The sequence below is a fragment of the Athene cunicularia genome (assembly GCF_003259725.1).
Source record: "Athene cunicularia isolate RWA chromosome 3 unlocalized genomic scaffold, athCun1 chr3_part1, whole genome shotgun sequence".
Classification (NCBI taxonomy): domain Eukaryota; kingdom Metazoa; phylum Chordata; class Aves; order Strigiformes; family Strigidae; genus Athene; species Athene cunicularia.
Window position 1 is genome coordinate 111,161,770 of NW_020799097.1, and position 16,482 is coordinate 111,178,251.

General features: G+C 46.2%; 1 protein-coding gene across 1 annotated transcript in view; it reads left to right on the forward strand.

Moving 5' to 3' along the window:
• Positions 1-4,352: 4,352 nt before the first annotated feature.
• SYNDIG1 (synapse differentiation inducing 1) overlaps positions 4,353-16,482 on the forward strand; it is a 73,694-nt gene continuing 61,564 nt past the window's right edge. The window contains exons 1-2 of the mRNA XM_026846242.1: positions 4,353-4,400; positions 12,952-13,521. Of these exons, the coding sequence (XP_026702043.1) occupies positions 13,042-13,521 (480 nt within the window). The 5' untranslated portion in view covers positions 4,353-4,400; positions 12,952-13,041. The remainder of the gene's footprint in view (positions 4,401-12,951; positions 13,522-16,482) is intronic.

Consider the following 16,482-nt stretch of genomic DNA (forward strand, 5'->3'; position numbering starts at 1 on the left):
GCCGCCCGCAGCCGCGTTCCCCGGTGCCGGGCTGAGAGCCGCAGTTAGCATGGTCTTGCACGGCGCTCCTGGCGGGGGTCAGGGGAGGGATCGGGCTTTCCCAGTGCCCTGGCAGGGTCTGGGTTGGGGACGCTGGAAGGGAACTGTGCGGGGTTTCTCCTTTTCCCTTCCCTTCCTTCCGCAGGAGGAATCCCCTCCAGCTCACCGTGGCAGAGCATCTTTTCTTCCCAGCGCCCGGCCACCCTGCCAGTCCGGGCAGCCCGGGGAAGGGGCAGAGGGGGTGTCCGGGGGTGCGCGGCCCTGGGCAGGCTCCGGGGCAGATTCTGAGCCGGGGGGCAGGCAGCAGGGAGGCTGGGCTCCTTGCAGCCACAGCTGCCCTCTCCCCTCACCATCCTGCTCAAGAAGCGCCGGACTGAATTTGTTTTCCTTCCCATCCTTTAGTTTGCGGGCAGTGACAGCTAAGTTGGGGAGAGGGATGGTTTAGGCGAGGAGGCAGGGGTGGCCCCTGCTATTCAGTGGCGGAGAGGGGTGACCTTGGGTAAGTCCCCCATGCCTGCCCCGTCCTGCTGGGTCAGGTGTCACTACAGCATCCCTCAAGGGGTCAAGGATCCCTTCAGTAGGAAGAGACTGGTAAATGCATTGAGACCTTTCTGGAATTGGCACTGCAGGAGCACCAGCCTTCCTGGAGCAGGACCGCTAGCGCTCGACACTCCAGAGTGCGCTGCGGGAGGAGAGGTGCAAGGGACTGGCGGCGGCAGTGGGTTTTGTCCCCCCATTAGAACATGGAGCTACCTAGTGGCAGGAGTTGCTCTGGAGAGCAATCTGTTGAACTGTGTCTTCAAAATAACTGGAGGGGAAGCTACAGCCTCCGTGTGTAATGAGAGAAAGAAGCCAGGAAAAGATCTAAACTTTCCAGGGAGATTAAATATTCAAATCACAAATAATTAGACATTAATCCCTCGTAAACAGAGCATTAGCAACAATTAAAAGATGCTTTGATATTCTTAAACCCGAGAAGATGAGTTAACTGGTACTTTCAGGGGGATTATTGTGTTTTACAAAATGCAGTCAGAGCAGGGAATGCACTTTTCTACATTCATGTATTTAAATTACTTGCTCTTAATTATAGTTAATGAGCTATCGTTTTCAAAGTAGCTGCATTTAGATGCTCTCCATATTAGTTTCAAATTACCTCACTCCAAAGAATAAGCCACTTACGGTTTTACTGGCCAAGGTGACATTTTATTGGCAGTTTGGTAACTACAGGTCATGCCAGCATGTACATAGGATAAATGCATTTGTAGGAATTAAATGAAGTTTCCTTTTATTAAATGGGCACACAGACATCTCACGCCACTAGTGCCATAATGCTCTGGAATAAATCTCAAACGCGCAGGAAGGCTCTTCGTTATACAAATGCAGATGTAATGCAGCATTAGTGTTTATAGGCACCACCACAATACATTTAACATGATGAAGATTGATTTCTGGATTTAAAATGCTTTTGCTTCTGAGGATAGTATTAAAGAAAAGATGCAACATAGTGGATTAAAGTTTTTCGTCTTTCTACTGTAAATTCATATCTGCAGACAGCTATAAATGCTTCTGTCCCAGAGAGTTTTGAATACTGCCTATGTGGTTATTAAAATTGCAGATCACGTATGGGACTTCCAAATTTTGTTTTCGTCACTTTGCAGACTTGACTTTTACAGGTTATTGTTTGTACAGTGCCATTAGGAAAAAATGGAGAAGAATTGCAGAGGTTCAAACAGGAGGAAAATACTCTGTATTCAGTTTGACAGATGTGAATTCAAATGTGAATAGTGTCTGTGTGTCTGTGTGTGTGTGTGTGTGTGTGTGTGTGTGTGTATCTGCTCCTGTCTGAATACACATCCTCTGGCTATAAGATCAAATGTTTCTGAATACTCTTTCTCTAGTAAAACTTGGAAGCTACTTTGAAGGAATGAGATCACAGCAAAATGCTCCTCTTCAGTTGTAAATGTCTGTGACCCTGAGGATTCAGGTGGAACTGGTCCAACTTGTAGCACCTAAGGATCAAAAGATTTTGTGCTTTGAATTTGCTGTCATAATATCGGAAGAGTGGCACTCTGATTATTTTCATTACACCAGCAAAGACTGTGTTTTAAAATGATGGTGCAGTACGTGAGAGGTACGAGCCCATGCGTGCCTTCAGCACTCTTAAGTTTTATACATGTCATCCCTGTACATGTATACCTGTGTATATGTATCTATATAAAACCTGAATGTGTGAAGTTCCCTCATTAACCATCCACCCAAATCCATGCTGTAAAGTATTTCTGTCCTTAAGCTCTAAGACTTTCATTCACTGAGGCACCAGAAGAATTAACTGACTGTTCATATCAAGTTGGCATAATTTGAGCAGAGGTTTAATGGGGTTTATGGGCTTTGATTGAGTGCTCAGACCCCTTAAAAATCCCCAGGGAAAATGAAGATCTCTGAAATGGTGCTTGCAAATGGATAATTTGCTTGGAAGACAATCATAGCAAAATCAGATTCATCTCCTCGAGGGGGGACCTGCCCATCCTAGGTCCCACGAGACATCCAGCCAGGTGTTAGGTCCTGCAGGACAGATGTACTCAGCGTGCTTCTTCAGGACGTCTCCCACAGGATCTGCCTCCTACATGCAGTGGCAGATCCAGTCCTCTCCCAGTGCATGGCGCCCCACGCCATCCACCCGCCTTCCAGCTCCTAATCTGGTGCTCTCTGCAACAAAATCATCTCCCTTCTCCCCACTGCATGTGGCTTGTGAGATCACGGAGGCAACGTTGAGTCAACGTGCTGCCAGCCAAATGCCTCTGCCTCTCATACAGAAATCTCTGAGGTCTGATGTTCCTTTTCCTCCCAGAGGGAAGAGGTTATAGGATTTTTCTTCAGGCTCTGGCAATGCCCCAAGTCTAATGGGCCGCATTATTCATTTCAGCTCTGATTTCTGCAGGGAAGGATGAGTATGGGGTTAAGAAATGTCTGTAAAGGTCAGTGTACACCCACCGATGCTACATTTCAGTGTTTTGCCCGCTCTGCGTGCCTCCAGCTACCAGTATCGCTATGTCTAAATCACTTGTTCTGTAAAGCTTTTGTCCCACAGCGTATTCCTGGCTCTGCAATTCTTCTAGAGCCTGATGAAGCAAGGCTGATTTTATTGCCCCAGCAGTGGCTGCTTAATCTAATCATCCTCGCCTTGATGAACTGGCACTAGCAATTTTACAGTATCACAGAAGTGTTTTTCTAACAAAGTGACATACAACCCTGGGGTGCTTTGCTTGGGGCAGATGGTACGGAAACCTTCATTTTTGCACTAAATCTGCACCACCAGGCTGTCCTCCTGTCCTCTCTTTATTTATCATTCCTGCTTCAGGAATAGCTCAGATGCTAGCCTCAAGCATAGCGCTCTTGTGTTACACACAGAACACTTGTGAGGCAGGTGTCTTGTCCTGCTTTGCTTCCCGCAGGCAATGTGGAAACAGGAGTAGAGCCAGATGAGCAGGGTGTACACAAGAACCAGGTTCTGTGGGGGCTTGGCTGCCCATCAGGAATGAGACTTGAGGGAGTTAGTAGGGCCAGTCCTGGAGCCACATCTGGGTGTTTCTGTCTGTCGGCCAGCCTGGTAACAAGCACAGTTAAACAGGGCTTTTAGGTCGAAGGGAGGCACTGGAGTTAGCATGCAGGCAGACCAAGAGGGCTAGGTGATGCTGTGATGTTGATATTCCTGGATGAGCCTCTCAGTGTTCATTTAGATGCTCTGTTGTGTGCAGCAGGGACTTTGCCTTGCTGCAGGTTTCTACAGGGCAGAGCATCAGGTAGCTTCTAAGGTGGAGAATTTGAATTCTGTTGTAACACAAGACAGAGGTTTTTTGTGGTAACCTAGTTCTTCCCAGACCTTTAAATCTAGATTGACACTCAGGAACTATCCAGACTCTCTGGCATAGCGACGAAGAAGACTGAAGCATTGTATGTTTTCACCTGAGAATGCAGCTTGTCTATAAACAGGCAGCAAAGCAAGCAGTTCAGCTGTGCAGAAGTTTTCACTCTGCAAAATGTGAGTCATAGTTAAATCCACAAGAGCAGTAGTTCTGGCCCCAAACTTGGCATAGTAAATGTGGGTTTGAGTCAAGTTTTCCCCAGAACCTGGAGCAGGTCTTGGGCAGAGCCTAAGAGTGCTCTCCACTCTATGTATAAAGAGAGTTGTAGGACTCACTTTGCAAGAAGTTTTTCTCAGTGAGGGCACTCAGAACAATTAAGGATGCAATTATACACCCCAAAGAACAGCTGTATTCACTTGCTTCGAAGGTGAAAGGCAGCACAATCTTCTGCTCTTCGAGTTGGCAAATGGATCCTTCAGCCTGACCACACTGCTGAAGGTAGTGACCTGAGCTATTTCATTATGTGTCTTTCTATTTAGTATGTATGAATGTTAGTTTTATTGTGCTGGACATAATTGGAGAGTTTTACAGAACAGTTTTTCGGGATGGATGGAGGGAGAAGAAATGTCAGCTTAGCCTTCTGTTGGGAGAGATACGTCTTTTAAGGAGAGAATCACTCCTCATGACTCAATCTCCCCCGTTTGAAGTGGGGGGCAGGGGGCTCAGAGGGTTATGATGAGGCTGGATACGTTTGGGGTTCTCAAATGGTCCTGCTCGGTGGTATTTGAGGCCCTCTGAACAGCAGTGCTGCAAAAGGCCCCGGTGATACAAGCTGCTGTGAAGGCATCCTTTGCGGTGCCTGCTACTGGGTAGCCAGGCTCAGAGCGGAGGGTATATGTTTGCAGCCAGGAGAGAAGAAGGCATGACAGAAGCCTGTGCTGGGGTTGTGCACAAAAGGCTTTGCTCATGTGGAGATGCAGTTAGGTCAGGATCCAGCTGTTTTATAGGTTCGCACTGAGCTCACCGGCCACTTGGTCAAGGCTGAGGCATAGCATTCATGTGTCCAGATGCAGTTAGGTAGCTGATAATAGCTTTCCAACACCAGGCTCTCCCCGATGGCATTGATGAAATGAATTTCTCACGTAAAAAGGCACGGAGCCTGATTTTTGACTGGTTTAACTTTGCAAAGTAATTGCTGTAGGTTGTGCAGATGGCAAGGTGTTTTTATACTGCTGCCTTCCACAACAGGCAGGGTTATTTACATTACGGCCAGGTGCTGTAATTCAGGTCAGTTATTTATTAGCTGGAAGGTGCAGTTTTGTTGTCAAATGAAAAAAGTTGTGAATTTGGACTGAACTCAATAAATAGTTGAGGCTGTCAAAATTAGTTGGGAAGGAGGATTGCTAGGAAAGCCTGAATGTGTAATTTTTTTTTACTGGAGGCAAATTGAGGCAAATTGAACTAAAAGCCCGTTCGTTCAATTAAAAATAAATAAATGAAACATCGCATTTCATTTTGGCTCAGGCAAGATGCTTCCATCTGCTCAGAAGGAAATATTTTGTTGCAGGGCTAACATTTTATGTTTTAGGTCAACACAAGGTAGTTCCTCCTTTCTCCCCCCCCCCCCCCCCCCCCGCCTTCTTTGGTTCAGCTACTGAATCAAGCAATCAGTTATTCAGGCAGATCTAATATGCATATGGTAATTGTTTCCACATTTAAATACACCTCTGGACAGGCAATCAAGAGACCTGGATTTTATTTTCAGCTCTGCTACCATGTCTGATGTGACCTTGGGCATTTCACTGTATTTTGAGTCCCTCCTTGCCAGGCCAGGCCCATGTCTCACAGTGGATTTGCTGCATATTGGTTATACTAAAATATCATGAAGGTCTTCTGTTTCCACTGTTAGCAATTAAACATTTAGCTATCACTAAAGCATGCATTCCTAATTTTCCCAGTGCGAGTTAGTTGCATTGCATTATGAAACTCCCTGTAGTTTACTTAATAGGTCAAAAGGAATTTCAGCTGCTGAAATAGCAGCATTCCTTTAAAACAAAACCTATTTTAATGAGTCCAGCTAAATCAAAGGAAAATACAAGTGGGAAAGGCTTTTTCTTTCCTTTCCTTAAGCATTTCACTTTGTAATTAGCTCTCCAGATCCATACCTTGCCTGTGATTTCTCTCAGCCAAAAGGTCCATATGTGTTGTTGCAATTTCTACATGTTTGAAATACCTTAAACCATGTTGAAGCCTATTGCATTATGCATTAAAAACTCCCTCATACCTGAAAGCTTTTACCAGGAAACCTGCAGCCTCTAAACTTGTCACAGTCAGCCTCCACCACCTCTCTTTCACCAGGCTGCATCTCTCACCATTTGGCTTGCCTGCTTTTCCAGACAGCTTTCTCCCCTCTGCCTTCTGTGTGATGGCAGTGTAGGAACCAGTATCAAACCCAGCAGCACTTTGTTCAATCTGGTAGTCATGAGGCTGCATCTGTTTCTGCTGGTGGCACAGCCCTGCAAGGGGTGGCTGTTGTCCCTTCTTGCCATGCTGGCGTTAGGTTTATAGTCATTGAGGGGTTGACAGAAGGATGTGGGAGCAGTGAATATCTTGTTGGGCGCATGGGAGACAGGTGGGAATCTGTTAGAAGCAGAGAGATTTGGATCATAGGGTAACTCAAGTTGAAGGAACCTCAGGAGGTCTCTAGTCCAATCTCATGCTCAAAGCAGGGTCAACTATGGGGTCACAGCAGATTGCTCTGAGCTTCATCCAGTTGGGTCTTAAAAACCTCTGAGGATGAAGACTGCACAACCTCCCTGCACAACCTTTTCCAATGCTTGACTGTCTTCATGGGGAGAAGATTTCTCCTTATATCCAAGACCTCCATGCTGAGGCACATGAGCTCTTTGAGCCCTTTCTCCTGGCTTATGCTCTGCAAGATCTGCAGGGAATGGCAGCAGGTACAGCCATAAGCCTGATAGCTGTTGGGCATTCTGCCTTCAGCCTCTCCATGGCTTGACTTAATCTCTGAGTTTTCCTGCCAAAAAAACAGGCCCTTTGGGCTTGTGATCTCTGGTCTGCCTGCATGAATGTCTTGCTGACCTGTTGTGAGGAAAGGGCTGGGGCTTTTCAACTGTAGTCTGGTGTTTCAGAGGTAACTGAATTGCTTCTTCACACAGGAGTTTTGGTAGCTGGCAGAGGTCTCCAGAAGGCTGAAACACCCAGAGGGTGTGCTAGAGCTGTGCAAAGGGGAGAGCCCCATGGAGGCTAGAGAACAACAGCATCCTGCTGAGTCACAGAAGAGCAAAGGAGTTTTGGGACGGTCGGCAGTAGTAGACCTGGCTTCTGTTCCTTATTTGCAAGAGCCCAGGGCACAGCGTTTAGCTGTTCTCTCCTTGCCCTCTCTACAGCTTGCATTTCCCTGTCTCACACCCTTTGCTTAATTAGTTTGTCAGCCACTGTCATCATAGCAGGAGTCTGCGGAACACCCAGCGGAGCGTAGCTCTCATTGCAGCTACCATAGCTGGGCTCTGCTGTAACATAAGTGATAGCTTAATAAGCCACAGCATTGCAGACACTAGTCTTGGCACTAGTTGCAGCTTATTATTTTAATGAGAAAGAGAGAGAAAAAAAGAAATGCAAGAATTTGGAAAGAATGAAGGGTATAATAGTTAATGGCTTCACTCTAATACCAGAGACCTGGGTAAAAATGTCTTAATCCCCAAGGTAAAAATTAGATTGAAGTTTGATCTACTATTTGTCAATAGCTTGAGCTTGGTTTTCCCTTCTGGTTCCAGCCTCAAGTCTGAAAATGTAGAATTATTTCTGGTCAGACTGAGTACCAGTGAGTGATTTGTGGGGAGAAATTCAAACTGTGCCAAGACAAATGAAACCTGAATCAAACCAGTTAAATTAACTCTGCATCTTGGAGCAGGTTGAACAGCTCTGTTATTTAAAGGGCTCTGATGAGTTTCATTTTCCTGTCAGCATCATTCTGAAACCTCACTTCGGTCCTAGGTAATGAGAGTGGCTCTTTTTTGCTTTGAGTGTTGGCTCCCTGCAGAGAAGGCATCCTGCAGTTGCCTCAGGTAGTCTATCAGAGGTTATCTGCTCAGTCATGCTGCCGTCCAGGATCCTCTGGGCTGCGGTTTGACCTGGAAACTAGGGCAGTCTTAATTTTAGGACCTGCCTGTGAGTTGCAGACATGTGAGCCTGGCCCAGGTCTGGTCAGTGAAAGCTCTTAATGAAAGGATGGTGAACGAATCCACCTCCAAGCTGTCCTTGCAGGCAGGATACAGGCTCTGAGCCATTGCATAAGCATTTGCTGCTTTTGCCCCTAAGCATCACTCTTGGGCACATGCCACTGTCCATTGCTCCTGCATCTGAACCCCGGGGGATTTACTTCACCTGCTTCACTCATCTGAAGGTTAGTATTAAACTGAGAGGGTCTCCTCTGTATTTTACAGGGGTATTGTTACTCCAAAGGGAGACTGAGCCCACTGGTCCTGTGCACCTTGCATAATTGCAGTTAATTTCTCCCAAGAAACATCCTTGAGTGTCTACAGTAGGTGGAATGAAGTCCAGCCTTTGAGTCTAATTCTCCCACCAACTCCAATGTAGCAGCACATTACAAAGGCCTTAGAAATCTGATTTAACTCCCTTCAGCCAGTGGTTGGGAAAAGCCCAGGGGAGGTTCTCTTTTATCCATGAGGACATGAAATTTCATTTCTGGCTGACAGTGCTCTTAATCCTGGCTTTTTATTGATGAAGAATCTCTGGGAACCTCAACTGTTTCTCAGTTTCCCTGGACAGCAATTGACCTTGTTTCAGCTATGCATCAAAATGCACTGGCAATCAAGGTGCTATTGATTTAAACCTAATGGCCAGCCACTCAGGAATTTCACCCAGAAAAGAAAAATCAATGCCACCTTATCATTATTATTAATTTTATTTTCTGTTAAGATATTATAATAAAAAGGCATGAGAGTCTTGCCAGCTCCTTACCGTTAAGCAAGGCCGAGAACATTGGGACAGGCACTGGTAAGGTAGCCAGCCAGCTATGGATTGAAATGACTCTAGGGTTAAACAATTTTCCTTGATTGCATGCTGCCATCCGTGTCCCTCTCTGATGACCTTCCCCGAGGCATGTGAGTTGCACTGCTGTGTGGAACTCCGGAGAGGATGCCTTGAGCAGTGCATTAACCCTATTACAGGGGGAGTTCTGTGTGGGAAGGATGCTCCCTATCTTGCCCTTGCCTCATTTTGGATGTTTTCTTACCCCCTTCCCACATCCCAAGGGGAAAGTGTTACTCAGAATCTACAAGACTGGTTTACAATGCTGGTTTAAATGCATGGCAGGTAGGCACTGCACAGATAGATGCTTAGATCCATGGTAGGACTGAGCAACACCACAGTCTCCTTCCTGTCTGGTGGGTGAGGCTTGCCAGGATTCATCCTGTCTGAATGGTCCAACATCGACTGTGTACATCTGCTAAACTCTTACCTGCCAAACAAAGGTGATTTTCTCATTTGGGCTTCTCAGGAGCATGCAAGGCACTTATTCACTGCAGAGTAGATATTGTCTGGAAGAGGGTACAGGCTGAAGCCAGGCTGTGAGGTGTGACAATACTTTACTGGTGTGGGTGATTAGGGACGATGCTTGAGCCTGTAATGTAGTTGTTCCCAGTTCTTGGGATGGTAGAGATACCAGCCATAGCGTACCAAAGCCATTGTGAGCAGTCCTGGTTTAGGTCTTTTGCAGAATGTTATCTGTCAGCACTCCAAATGCTTTGGAGCCAAATCACATTTTGAGATGATGTTGAGTCTCTGGCCTCCTTTTAATCAGCCAGAAGGACTTGGCTCCTTCATAACATAAACTGGTGGACACTGAGGAGCAAGGGATGGTGTGGGACAGTCCCGACTCCTGGTAACACTGACATTCCAGTGACGTTCTGAAGTGCTCCTGGGTCTCATGTCATTTAGGCATACTAAAGCATTTTCCCCTGTGGCCTCTGCTTACTTTTCTGCTCTTGTTGCTGAGAGGCGTGAGAAGAACTGAAGGATGATTTAGATTTCTCATTACTGTGGAATGTTCCCATGAAAGTCAACTTTGAAGAGATGGGAGTGACCCTTCCTCATAATCCATCCCTTTCAAGATGACCACCTAAAGCTGCATGAGGAACATGTACCAGTCTGCATAGCAGCTACGTCTGGTGTCACTGTGCCTGTAGAGCCTCACTTGCACCCATTCAAAGTGAGCATTTTCTGTGAAGACAGTACAGCTGTCAGAGGAACGCCTGGAGTGAGACCTGTGTTTCCAGAGCCAAACCTTATTTGGATAGGCAAGTACAGAGACAACATGAAGGGAATCTGACAGCGTAGCTTGGAAGCACGCAATAAAGCTGCCTTGAAGTGAAGTGGCATTTTCCTGAGAGCTGCTAAAGCCAGGCAATACCCATTTGTTGAAATTATGTGACGGCATTGAGTTGCAAGGCCTGACCCAAGCTTTACTGCAGCCATTGATGCGGTGACCAGCTACTGACCTCTTCATCCATTTTTCTGGGAGGGAACCTGCTTGATTTGTGCATCTTCTTCTGATTTCTACTACATCTGTGCCATATTTCTGCTGACCATTTCAGTTTGTTTGGACAAACAGCAGGGCTAAGAATGGTTGCGAGATGGTTTACAGTTTTGGGTGAAGACTCTGGCTTCAGTGAAGTTTGTGGTTGGTTCACATGTCAGGGAGCCTTGTACATTTTTCAAGCCAGCTCAATGGGAACTGAGCAAAATCTCCTGACAACTTACTCTTCAATTGCTGAGTTTTTCTCAGCTTCTGCCTGTGGTGATGCACTTTCATTTTGTTTCTTTAGGAGGGACAGGAGGAAGATGGGGAACGTTTGTGGTCAGGCTGTTGGAGACACAGCAGAATGGTCTCCTAGGCAGGTGGCCCCACCCAACCTGGGTGTTCCTCAACTGAGGTTGTGACTGGGTCCCACCCAGCCTCTGAAGCCTCCTAAACAGTGAAACTGTGACAGCTTAGCAGCCCACAGGACGTCTTGCAGGTTGCCAGTGCTCGTGGTGAGAGGTGGATGAAAGATGGTTGTTCTGCAAGCACCAGTCCTGAGGCAAATGTCAACATGTTGGCCTGCCCCCCACTCTCCTTTGCTGAATGTCGCTTGCTTTCTCCAAAAGCAGCTCCACCTCACACCAGTACATCTGTGCTGGCACAGGCTGCGGTTACCCCACTGGGAGTGGGAGGAGGGCATGGTCCTCTGTTCATTTAGCACAGGCATGGTTGCATATGGAAATGGGTTTTCCTTGGAAAGGCAGGGCACCTGCTCTCACTCTTATCTGCTGCAAAGAGATTGAGGGCTTTGGAACTAATCCTTTTGTGAAACTGAGTCCAAACTTCCAAGCTAATCTGCAAATTGGTTTAATTTTGCCAGCGGGTTCCTCAGATTTGGGACTGAGAGCCATGTAGTGTAAATTCCATGGGATCCCGCTGTGGTATATTTCACTTGTGTAGATTTCTGCCAGTTCGCAGAGGACAAGCACTGAACTGTTTGACAACACAGTAAAATGGGGTGTATATGTGCTAAACTAAGTGCTGTGAATGAAGACACTGCAGCATACTTCGTTAAGCTCTCTTGTATGTTAAACAAGTTTCTTGCTTCATTTGTAGTGTAAGAACAGAAGACCAGCTCTTACAATGGTTTAAATACCTCTTGCAAGCCAAAAGGGAGACTGCAGTCTGTTGTTATTTAGAGGGAATAAAATCAGGCTTTTACTAGCCATTGGTCTGTTTGAGTATCTCTGATATAAAAGGTGAAATAGAGAGAAAGCATCAACTAAAAATAATATGTATGTATGTATGTATGTTTGTATGTGTATTCTTGTTTTCCTTCAGGCAGCACACTGGGGACAGGTAATCCTACCTTAAGAATTTGTCCTTAGAGGATTTAATATATGTAGCTCTTTGAAGCCAAGAGCATTTTTGTGATTGCTATGGTCAGGCCCAGAAACAAAACCCTGAGCTCATTGTTGTTGTGGCAGTTACATCCGTATTTCAAAAAGCATTTTCCTTTGATTGCACCAGAGCAAAACTGGTGTCCTGGTGAGAAGGTGTTTGGGCTGGAAAAAAAGTACTTTCAGCCTTCTGAACTATCCCTTGATTTCTCATATCCTAGTGCAAAGCACACGAAACAGAGCCAGGCTGGTGCTCTGGTGAGGCAGAGGACAGCTGTTGTTCCTGCGCAGAAGGAGACAGCCAACTCCTGGGGCTCAAGCGCTGTGCCTCTGAGTCTTCCAGGTCAGTCTGGATGGGGATGGCCACGCTGATAAGCCCCATCATAGCCCTTCAATCTGTGTCCTGGAGCAGCCTCAGAGGCATTGGAAGAAGTAGGGCATCCAGAGCAACACAGGGGATTCGAGACCCTGTCCAGAGGAGTTTTAATTCTTCTGGATCGGATCTGATCTCGCCTTCAGGTAGTGTTTTCTCAGTTGATTTGAAGAGCACTTGCCTACTTCCTTTCCTTCAGCTGGGTTTTCAAAGGGTAGCAGAGCACTTGCCAATGGTGAAGGGTGGCTGCATAGACTGACAGCTGAACACACCAGCTGCCTGCCCTTCTCAATTGCAGTTTTCTGAGAACTGAAAATGGTTCTTTTATCTTCTATCTTTGTTTCCCCCACACACACACACCTCTTACCAAGAGTGTTGAAAGGAAAGGGACGACGTCCCCAGAATGACAGTGGTGTACCTGTGGGGAGATGGAGGAAGCATCATAGCCCTTCTCTGATGGTGTCTGCCGTTACCAAGACATCTCAGGAAGTCCTCTGTCACCACACATTGTCATCCGCTCCTGTTCATTTGGGGTTGGTTTGTTTTGCTTCTCCAAGTGGGGATATATTTGGAGAGCTAGGGCAGGGTGTGTGCATATGTGGGGCTGTATTTCCTTGTGAGGTGATACCAATGGCAGGCTGATTTGGGTGCCTTGATATGTTATTCATTGCCTTTATCCTCACCTTGTTATCTGTTTCCTTTCTTCATCAGGAAAATGGGAGCTACTGCCCCAGTGTGATGTGTCTCTAAGGTACAACAAAATAAAGACCACCTGTCCCACTCCTTCAGACACCTCCCAGTATGGATGGCTTGGTTGAGCAGAACAGCGTGATAATGCACAATAAGATTGCTGAAGCCGGGAAAAGGAATGGTTTAATTAATACAAGGAACTTGGTGGCAGAGAGCCGAGATGGTCTGGTCTCTGTGTACCCGACCCCCCAGTACCAGAGCCACCGAGCAGGCAGCCTTTCCTCTCCGAGCTGCCTGGAAAACGGCAGGAATGACCCTGTGCAGCAGCTCCTGGACCCCAACATGCTGCAGCAGACGGTGGAGTCTCACTACCGGCCCAACATCATCCTCTACTCGGAGAATGTGCTGCGCTCATGGGGCGAGAGCATTGGCTCAGAGTGCTGTGAAACTACCTTCATTGAGGATCGCTCTCCCACCAAAGACAGCCTGGAGTACCCAGACAGCAAGTTCATCGATCTCTCAGCGGATGACATCAAGATTCACACCCTCTCCTATGATGTGGAGGAAGAGGAGGATTTCCAGGAGCTAGAGGTCAGATGTCATTTGGGCTATGGGGGGAAGGCTGAGGGGAGGAGGGCATATTTAGGTTAAGTATACAGCTTCCAAGAGCTGGTCTGCATGGCATCAGCTGTATCACCCTCTTGTCCAGCCAGGACAGTGAGCAATTGCTTATTTTTATTTGCTAGGTAAAGTCCCAACTCTGTGGAGACTAATGGCAAAATTCCCACTGGTCCTGACAGAGATCAGTGTTTCCTTCCTGCCTCTGAATATGCTGGTCAGAAACTGAAGAAGACCTGTGTGTTAAAATGCTGTGTAGGGTCGGGGCCAGGAACATTTGTCCATGTACATGGAGCTTGTCTTACTCAGCAGACCAACTTTCTTCTTACTTTCTTCTGACTTGAGCTGGGCATGAAGCAGATTGTTCTGCATACTGGCTCAAACATAAAGCATTTCTGTCTCTGAATGAACACAAAATCAGAAGTCTCTGGATTTCAAGCTGCAATGAATCCCATGTCTCTGAAATAAAAGATTTTTTTTCTGATGGAGTGAAACACTTCATTACATCCCAAATGCAATGTTTTCTTTTAGGTTCCTGTGATTCATTGATTGCTCACAGTAAAGTAAGATGCATTTTGTTCTCCAAATGGGGCAGACTGTGGAAATCAACTTCATTCTTTCTTAAATGATGCATTTTTTACTTTAAAAAATCTTTTTGGTTTTGGCTGAAACCAGCTGCCCAAGCGTGGCGCAGATTTGTGTTTGCCAGTGTGTGTGGGAGTGGAGGGCATGCATAATGCTGCTGATCCCAAAACTTTCTCAGGCATTGGTCAGAGACTCCTAACCTAGGAAAGACCACTTGGCTGTCTGGAGAAAAGCCATGGCTTCAATTCAGATGTCCAAGCTGAGATTGAGAGACTGTTTGCTCATGCTTCTCTGTTGCAGGAATTTTCTCCACCGAGATATAACAACTCCCAAAACTTCTATTTTCACCTCCTGTAATACCAGTGTTTCACCCTGTGATCAGCACAGGGGCAACCCAACAACAGCCTGACTTTTTTTTTATTCTCTTTTTCCTCTGTATTGATAAGGTAGGAACAGAGAGGTGTTTTTCCCAGTGTGTGCCAGTAACGCAGTATTCAGTGGCTCCACGGGGAGACAAAACGTTTCTCTCTGAGGCATGTGAGGGTGTTAGCTCAAATCACACCCTTCTACAGCATTTCAAAATTGGCTGTGGGAAGTCTCGTTTGCTTAATCAAAACAAAATCCCTAGCTGCTGCCTTTTTGCCCTAGTTTTTCTCATGTAGTAGTGATGCAAGTGACTGCAGCAGGCAAGTAATTGCTTAATGGTGTTATTGACACATCTGGCCTGACATTTAGGCAGGGAAAAACAAAAAAAGTCTCCCTTTTGTCAATCCAAATCCAGCAAGACCTTTTTTAGCCAACTGTTGGAAAATAGGCTAAAAAAGACTGAGAGTATAAGCAGAACAAGAAAACACCATTTTATACTAAAAATATTTTCCCTTTTCTTGGTGGGATTTTTAAGGTGCCTTTGCAATGTAGGACCCTCGATCTGAGTGTATCTTTGAAGTGGTACTGTAGGATCTTATCAGCTTTTCATAAAGAATATTTGTTTCTAGAAAAAACAGTTGCAAAACAAGGGCTGAGGAAAGAGGCTTCATCCTTCCCCTTCCCAGATCTAAAGAGGAGAAAGGAGAGAGTCTTTTACAAATTTTGATGCCATGCTGTGACAGTGTGTGCATCATTTTCCATGGGTCCTCCATCTTTCTGACCTATTTCTCTGGACTGTAGACTCCTGAGGTCTCACGTGTCCCTTCTTAAATGGGTGTGCTGCATCTGGCATTGCAGATTCCCAGCCTCACTTGGGATGTCACTGTGCTAATAAACTGAGAGGTGTATGGACAGCCATCCTGACCTGCACGTGCAAAGCGCTCAGAAGAGGATGACATTCACAAAGTACGCAGGCACGCGTCTTCCTCTCTTCTGTATCAGGTTTTCTCCTCCACCATAAGAATGGAGCGAGGGAGGAGAAAATGAAGCAAGCTCTGGGGAAGGACCTGACTGGTTGGAAACATGTGCATTGCTAGAACTGCTAGAAGTCTCTGTTTCTGGCCCAGTATCAGCCTCCATTGCTGTGCTACTTGGCCATCCCCGTGCAGTGCTGCAGTTTTCACACTTCTCCGTGAACCAGACCCAAATGACCAACCTGCTGAGCAGCTGCACTCAGCACGAGGGCTCTCAGCATGGGGAGTAACTTCCATCCCAGGAAGGTCCAAATTCTGGAGTTGTGCAGAAAGATGGGGAGGAGAGGAAAAATACATTTAAAAGCACAAGACCAGCAGAAAAGTTGACTGCTGTGTTGTGCTTTTCTGGTTCCTATGTGTATCTATGTGGCCAGATGCATGAGGGCCTCCTGGACTTGGCTAGTACAGATGTTCATTAGAGATGTAGCTTCACGTGTTGAGACTTCAGTAGCAAAAGAAAAGTATTTGAGGACAGCAGTCACTGACTATGGGAATGAACCGTGCCAGATTGTTAACTACGTAAAAATTTGCTTATCTGTCCAAATGAGAAGAACAGCACCTGAATCACACAGCGTAAGTCTGGCACGCTAGAAAACTTTATTTTCCCACCAGTTACTGATAAGAAGCAAATGCTTTTTAAAGTTACTAATAGACCTGGAGTGGAGTGAGAAGCTTTAGTAACAGGACTAGGAGCAGAAGTTAAAAGGAGAGCAATGAGAGAGGGTGTAGAGGTGCAAGGTTTTGCTTACCTACTGTGAGGGCCTTGAAGAATTTGATTCTGCCATCGAGGATGCACAGCATGTTGCTGAGCATCTTGCCACATTGACTGTCATGCTGCAGCTGCTCAAGGGATGGAGCTGCTTAGTATAAGAGCAGATGAAGGCTCAGTTCTTGTAAGGGTTTTTGTTGTAATATACATGCTTTGGCACTTCTTTCTGGGAGAAAATTC